The 8,327-nt window shown below is 34.5% G+C and overlaps 1 protein-coding gene across 2 annotated transcripts in view; it reads left to right on the top strand.

The window, feature by feature from the left end:
• The window catches only part of LOC120231239 (CD2 associated protein), a 131,641-nt gene that overhangs the window by 76,753 nt on the left and 46,561 nt on the right, over window positions 1-8,327 (top strand). For both annotated transcript variants that reach the window (XM_039231233.1, XM_039231232.1), the window contains exons 6-8: window positions 3,790-3,977; window positions 6,436-6,514; window positions 6,914-7,008. In XM_039231233.1, the coding sequence (XP_039087164.1) occupies window positions 3,790-3,977; window positions 6,436-6,514; window positions 6,914-7,008 (362 nt within the window). The remainder of the gene's footprint in view (window positions 1-3,789; window positions 3,978-6,435; window positions 6,515-6,913; window positions 7,009-8,327) is intronic.

Genomic DNA, 8,327 nt, shown 5'->3' with positions numbered 1-8,327 from the left:
TCAAGGAGGTTGTTTCCTGCTTTCTCCTCTAGGGTGTTGATAGTTTCCTGTCTCACGTTCAGGTCCTTTATCCATTTTGAGTTGATTTTTGTGCATGGTGTGAGAAAATGATCTAGTTTCATTCTTCTGCATGTTGCTGTCCAGTTCTCCCAACACCATCTGTTAAAAAGGCTGTCTTTTTTCCATTGGATATTCTTTCCTGCTTTGTCAAAGATCAGTTGGCTGTATACTTTTGGGTCCACTTCTGAGTTCTCAGTTCTGTTCCATTGGTCTATGTGTCTGTTTTTGTGCCAATACCATATTGTCTTGATGATGACAGCTTTGTAGTAGAGGTTCAAGTCTGGGATGGTGATACCTCCCGTTTTGGTTTTATTTTTCAGCATTACTTTGGCTATTCGGGCACACATAGATTTGAACATGCTTCTCTCATTAATTGGTAGAACCAGTGAACAAAAAAATTAGTAATGATGTAGAACACTTGAATAAACAAATAAGTGAATCTAATTAACATTTATGGAATAGTTAACCCAACAAGAGAATACACATCCCTTTGAAGAGTACATGGAATATTTACCAGATATACCCTTAATGTTTGAGGATCAAAGAAATCTCAGAAAATTTAAAAGGTCTGAAGTACTACAAAATAGGTTTTGCGACTACAGTTGAATTGTTTTAGCAATAGTTATTTGGGAAATCTTCAGTTACTTGGATATTGAGCAATATTTGTAAATAATCTGTGGGTCAAAGAAGAAATTGTGAGGGAAATTAAACTGGTTTTTCAAGTGAAAAAATGGAAACAATCAAGATTTGTGAAATGCAGGTAAAACAGCACCTATGGAGAAATTTATTGCTTTCAATGCTAATACTGGAAAAAAAAAAAACCAAAGTCATCGATTTAAGCTTTTATCTGAAATCAGTAAAAGAAAAACCTGAAATAATTTATAGTAGGAAACGAGAGCAAAAAACTATGAAATAAAAACAAGTCAACATTCAAGATCAACAAATTCAACACTTGAATTTTTTGAAAAGATACAAAATTGATCAAAGAAAAAAGAAAATATTACTGATAATTAGACATGAATGATTAATAACCAGATGTGAATATTACCACAGATCAGAAACAAGAGGATAATGAAAAAAAATATACTCATGAACTTGATAGATGAAATGTGCAAATTCCTTGAACAGTACAATTTACCAAAACAGAACTAGAAGTAATACAAAGTCTGAGTAGCATATGAAGAAATTCGGATTCATTATCAAAAATCTTCACCATGCTGACAGCCTGACAGCAGCGAACCTGGGAAGGCCTTGAACTCACCAACCGAACTGTGAGATCATGAGCTGGGCCAAAGTCAGACCCTCAGCTGAGCCACCGAGGTGCCCCTATCATCAAGCATTTAATCTTACATAGATTTTTTTCAGATTTCTTAGATTTATATGACTTTGATGTAAAAATCTCATGAAGTCATGAAAAAGTGAATTACAAACCATTATCTCATGAGCATGTAACATAAAGCATTGGCACATCAAGTCAAATGTGTAATGGTTATACATTATGAGTCATGGAGTTTATCCCATACATTCAAAGTTAATACACTCTATTAATAGTTTAAAAGATGATCATCTCAATAGATGCAGAAAGAGAATTTAATGTATTCAGCAATTATTTACAATAAAAACTCTCCAGAATAACTACAGAAGGGAACTTTCTAAACTGGACAAACCTCATCCATTGCTAACATTCTTGATGCTAGATAAAATAGTGATATATCCATACAATGGAATACAAACCAGCAATAAAAATAAATGAAGTAGGAATGCAAGGAACAGCATGGATATATTTTACATATTCTGCTTAGCAAAACAAGCACACACAAGGTTTCTGTGCTGTTTGATTAAGTTTATTTGACACTTTAAAAAAGAGGTTTCTTGAGGTTTGAATTTAATAAGTGTCCATTTAGGGTGACAGAAGTGGTCTATATCTTTAAAAATTTTTTAGTGTTTTTTATGTATTTCTGAGAGAGAGAAACAGCATGAGCAGGGGAGGGTCAGGGAGAGAGGGAGACACAGAGTCTGAAACAGGCTCCAGGCTCTGAGCTAGCTGTCAGCACAGAGCCCAATGCGGGGCTCGAACCCACAAGTTGTGAGATCATGACCTGAGCCGAAGTCAGATGCTTAACTGACTGAGCCACCCAGGCGCCCCGGAAGTGGTCTATATTTTGATTGTTGTGATTCCATGGTGCATTTGTCAAAACTTATTGGAATGTCCATTTAAAATTGGTTCATTTTATTGTATGTAAACATTCTAATAAAGTTGGTTTGAAAATACATTACTAAAAGTGTGTGGTCTAGGCTAATATTGAAAGTGGTTAGAGTAGATCGCTGTACTTGTTAGCGTTACATTTCTTAAGTTCATAAAAGTTGTTTATCTTAATTCTCAGATGTGTGATTGGAGACTTTTGTTATTTAAATCATTCTATTAAAATGTTTGGTTCTGGGGTCATTCAGTTCAAATGTAGGCTTTGTTCTGTATGGCCTTGGGAAAGTTCTTAACATCTCTTTCCCAGTTTACTTATAGTGCTTAATGTTACACCTATGAGTGGTTATGTAAATTAGATACAATTTGTGTACAGTGCTTAGCAAGTGCCTGGCATAGATTAAGCACCTAATAAATTTAACTACCGTTTTTATTAATTACTTTGTTATTCTTATGTTAAACTTCAACAGACTCCTTTAGTTCATTGTACTGATAAAATGGATTTTTTCCTGCCCCTCAGCCCCATTCTGAAATGTTTCTGGAATTTTTTGGATGATTTAGTCTAGAACTATTTCTTAGATTTTAAGGCCTTTTGAGAGTCTGATGAGAGCTGTGCTGCTTTTATCCAGAAAAGTAAGCTGAAAAAATACCCACACATTTTCCATGGGGTTGTTGACATACTCATTGAAGTCTATAAATAAGAGCCTTTGCTACTGATTAAGATTATGGAAACAGCTTTCTTCCTCATATAATGTTAAACTGTCTTTAAAATATTTTTATTATAACTTAAATTTTCAGTGCTTTAGATTTAGACTTGTTAGTTCATCTGTAAGTTAAAAAGGACAAGTCATAAACTTTTAAAAGTAAAAAGACTTTTTAAGATAAAAATTTACTGGTTATATTTGGAAACTCCCCTAACTTTGATCTGATTGAATCATAAAACTTAGAAATGATTCATTTTTGTCTGTAATGTTTTGGTCTACATTGTCATAAGAGCTGTGAATTTTGACATGCTTTTATTAAGGACTTTATATAATATGACTTCTTAGATTTCTTGGGCAGAGAGAGAAGGAGACACAGAATCTGAAACAGGCTTGAGGCTCTGTGCTGACAGCTCAGTTCAAGCTGATGTGGGGCTTGAACTTGTGAACTATGAGATCATGACCTGAGCCCAAGTCAGACGCTCAACTGACTGAGCCACCTAGGCATCCCCTAGATTTCTCAATTAGTATTTTACTAATTAAATATACCTAGAATTGATACTGTCTTAAACAGTATCCAAAAAATGCAATATAATTGAATCTTGCTTTTTTGAATATTTTAGTAGTCCATCACTTAACTTTTTATTTTTATTTTATCATTTTTATTTATTTATTTTTTTTTACAAATAGTTTATTGTCAAATTAGTTTCTACATAACACTCAGTGCTCATCCCCATATCATTTTTAATTATGTATAGAATGTAAACAATATGAGAATGTCAAGGTCTTTGTAATTCTCCATTCTTCAAAAGCAAATTATTCTTTCAGACACTGTTTTCACTGGGCCTACCTCACCCTCACCATCTCCGGGGAGTGGGAATGAAGCTGCACCTGGGTCAGTTACACAGCCAAAGAAAATTCGAGGGATTGGATTTGGAGATATTTTTAAAGAAGGCTCTGTGAAACTTAGGACAAGAACATCTGGTAGTGAAGTAGAAGAAAAGAAAACAGAAAAGGTAATAATGGTGAACTTGGATTAACTCCACTTATTCTCTCATTAAGCATTTTTAAAAATGTAAGTCAGTTTGCAGCTCTGTTACACACCCTATTTTGAGATTGCTAATAATTGGTTATGAGCGAAAAGACTGTGAGAAACTGTTTTCAGCTAGCTTCATAGTGATTAACATTTATGTTTGATTCTTATAAAATGAGAATGTTTATTGGTAAATTTAATACCAACTTTTCTAAGTTTTTAGTTATCATAGGTAAAAATGGAAACAGCAGGGTTTTTTGTTTTCCCTTTTAAATAGAAAATGACATATTTTTCTTTAAATTTAAAATAGTCCTTAAATGGGTCATTTTAAGGTGGATTCACAGATATTGAGTTAATTAGGCATTAGATGACTTTCCTCTGGATTGTTGGTAGTAGTGAAATCTGCAAATGTATGGAGAACTTTATTTTTCATTAGCATTTTGCTGGCATTGTGAAATAAATCAAAATGAATGTACCATAAATTATAGCATTTAATAATAGATTTCAAAGGTTTTTTAAAAAGTTTTATTTATTTAAGCAGTCTGCCACCAAGTGTGGGGTTTGAACTCATAACCTCTAGATCAAGAGTCGTATGATCCTCTAACCAAGCCACACGGGTGCCCCTCTAGTAATAAATAAACCCATGTCTTAGATTTTAAATAAACCCATATCTTAGAAATACCGGTTGAGTATTTATTTCAGTTAGGAGGTTTTCCTGTTGACTTTTAGGGCATTGTTGCATTTTAGTTCTCAGTTGGATGTCTGCATTTAACTTGTAAGAGTTTCAAAGTATTTCAGTATTTACTTACCTAGTTCAGCTATAGTTCACTAATTAGACCGTTTTGGTTGGTAAAATATAGTCTCAAGTTTTCTTCTAAAATGGTTAGTTTCCGCATATTTTTTCTTTCCCAGTTTGCTATCTATTTTTTCATGTCCTAATGATTTGGATTCAGGAAAGAGAACTTGTACTTTCTACCCTGCCCTCTCCTAGCTCTGAGACTGTCTGCAGTAAGGTTATGGGGCCTAATTGATTCTTGGTTTTAAAGGTACAGATTAGAATTCTTGTGGTTTTTGGAATGTTGATTATACTATATATAGCCATGTACTAGCTAGGGATGCTGGAAAAGCAGTGTTTACATTATGAGGGACATTAAATCATCTGGGGCTCCTTTCTACTTTAAAGCTTATGATTTATAACAAATAAGTTTAATTTAATTACACTAGTACTCTTTCAGTTGCCACTTATAATGTTCACTTCTCAAGAGTAATTGTTCGTGAGAGTTGTCTCAGGGTCACCGTATTTGATGGCCTTATGAACCTTGCTTTGATCACCGATCCAGAAATTGATAAAGTAGAGAGCACATTTAGAAGAAATGATGGTTAGAATGGTGAAAAATTTAAGTGAGTATCTTAAAAGATAAACAGAACACACAGGGAGATAAGATAGTGGTATATTTAGATTTTTAACTAATGAAAGCTAAGGTTAAAAGTAATGTTCTTTCTGGGGAGAGAAGTCAAGGAAAACACTAGTATGAAGGGGACTTACTTTAGTTCATTACGATGTAAAATTTTCTACTAGACTATAGTTGTGGGGTTGTAACATTACCTAGGTGTTTTCATTCAGGTAACAATGAAGTATAAAGACCTTTTTTCCTCTCTCTCTCTCTATCTCATCCTAGCGGCACTGTTCTTTAAAAGCCCACTTTCTAGAGTCACATGTTCTTGGTTCAAATCCAGGCTCCACTATTAAATTACTGTTACGGTGGGCAGGTTTCTTAACTGCTTCCTAATCTATAAGCGGAATGAATAATAGTGCTTTACTTCGTGCAGATTCTTCAGAGGATTAGCTTCTAATGCATGTAAAGTGTTTAGCTAAGGAGTTTTACTAAGTACATTTTCTTTTTTTTTTTTTTTTAATTTTTTTTAATGTTTTATTTATTTCTAGGAGAGAGAGAGAGACAGCGTGAGCAGGGGAGGGTCAGAGAGAGAGGGAGACACAGACTCTGAAACAGGCTCCAGGCTCTGAGCTGGCAGTCAGCACAGAGCCCGACGTGGGGCTTGAACCCATGAACTGCGAGATCATGACCTCGCGAAAAGTCGGTTAAGCGAAAGTCGGACGCTTAACCGACTAAGCCACCCAGGCGCCCCTACTCAGTACATTTTCAGGTGCTAGTATTTTTATTTATTTTAGAGGTTTAAAATTAAGTGACAGTACTGTATTATGGGTGTTAGAATTTGTATTATTCTTAAGATAGGAAGTTTTAAAAATTTGAAGTTCTGAGCTGTCATTTCAGTAGTTTTGTTATCTCTGTCTTTTCATTCACATTACTAACCTAGCTATATGTACCATTAGGGAAGGCTGGGTGACTGCAAATGGAAATTTCGTTTAACACTATTATCTTAATTCTCACTTAAGTTGATACCATCCTTTTCTTTTACAGCCTTTAATTATACAGTCAGTAGGATCCAAAACTCCGAGTGTGGAGATAACAAAAACAGACCCAGAAAGTAAAATTAAAGGTAAGTTTTTGAATAAAATTTTTATATTGGGAAAGCAGCATGCTCAAATGTATTATTACGTTTTTTGAAGATGTTTATCAATGCTGTACTACTTGATCAGAGTATTAGATCCTACTAGAGGTAGGCACTGCAAGGTCAAAGATTTTAGTGTGCTTTGTTCACTGTTCTAACCTGCAGTTAGAACTGGTGCCTAGAAGATACTAGCACTAGTAACTGTTTGAAAGTATGGATGAATGAAGTTGTTACTTAATTCAACACACAGTATTGGCCGACATTATTAAATTCATCTTTAACAGCTTCTAGTGTACTTTTTTCTTTTTAGCACAAAGTAGAGGCTTAATAAGTATTGTTAAAAGAACCGATTTATTCAATCTACGTTATTTACTCTCTTTATTTTAGCTAAGGAATATTGTAGAACATTATTTGCCTATGAAGGTACTAATGAAGATGAGCTTTCTTTTAAAGAGGGAGAGATAATCCACTTGATAAGTAAGGTAAGCTATTTTTCAGGTTTCCGGTGAATTATTTAATTTATTTATTCTTATATTTCCCCTACAACCTACGCTCTGGAGGAGCTGGGACTTTGTCTTATTTCTGTGTCCTGAGAACCTGACACATAGTAAGTGCTCAGAAAGTTTTTCTGAGCAGACTTTTATTGTCTGTTTTTGTAATAATCGATGTTTTGGGGATTATTTTTATCATCCTGTTGTATTTTATCTCTAGCCTCAGCTTCTGTAGGTTTCTGTTCTCACTTGCTAGTTCACTCCATTACATTTTTTCCCATCTAATGTTTCTTGTATTGTTTATAATATGAAAAGAAAAAGAAGGGGTGCCTGGATGGTCCGGTCAGTTAAGTGTCTGACTCTTGATTTCAGCTCAGGTCATGATCCCACAGTTCATGGAATCCGATTGAGCTCTGCATCTGGCTGTATGCTGACAGCAGGGAGTGTGGTTGGGATTCTTTTCTCTCTCTCTCTCTCTCACCTTCCTGCCCACGCTCTCTCCCCTCTTTCTTTCAAAAACAAAAAATTTTAAAAATAGGGAAACAGTTTAAATTCCATCAGTATCGTAAATGTTTATGAGACTATGTGTGCGGAAAATGATACAGCTGTTGCAAAGAAATTAAGTTGTTTTATAACTTAGAATGAATTATGGCAAAAGAAAAAGAAAACCCAGGAGTATTTGGGCCTGGGCAGAATCCTGTAACTATTTTTGTTGTTGTTGTTGTTATTGTTTTATTTTTGAGAGAGTGTAAGCGAGGGAGGGGCAGAGAGAGAGAGGTCTCTGCACTGACAGCAGCGAGCCTGATGTGGGGGTCAAACTCATGAACCACATGATCATGACCTGAGCTGAAGTCGGATGCTCAACTGACTGAGCCACCCAGGCACCCCCTATAACTATTCGTAATAGAAGAAAGTTATAAATAAATATAGTATTTGTTAATAACCATATAGAATAATTTCTGAAAAATTTCCCCATGTCTTAAATTGACTGTTATCAGATGATTTAGTATATGTAATTTTTGGTTTAGTATATGTAATTTTAATACAGTTTTGGTCTGATAGTACCCTATTTCTCATGGCTGGGTGGTATTTAGAAGAAATTGTAGAATATCTTAATTTCTAAAGCAAATGAATAATACTGTTTTTTGGCGTATAAAGTGTTAAGAATGTTAAGTAAGATGTAGTTGAGAAAGTTATATTCTCTATCCACCGTTGTCTCCCACTTTGCTTTGTCCTTTCTCTTCACTGAGAACCTTATATCCTTATAAACCGAATTTTAAAATTATTTGACTATTGTTTTTTATTTACTT

Source organism: Hyaena hyaena, unplaced genomic scaffold (genome assembly GCF_003009895.1).
Source record: "Hyaena hyaena isolate Hyena2069 unplaced genomic scaffold, ASM300989v1 scaffold_55, whole genome shotgun sequence".
Taxonomy (NCBI): domain Eukaryota; kingdom Metazoa; phylum Chordata; class Mammalia; order Carnivora; family Hyaenidae; genus Hyaena; species Hyaena hyaena.
The sequence above is the reverse complement of the archived record's forward strand: the minus strand, read 5'-3'. Positions and strand labels throughout refer to the sequence as shown.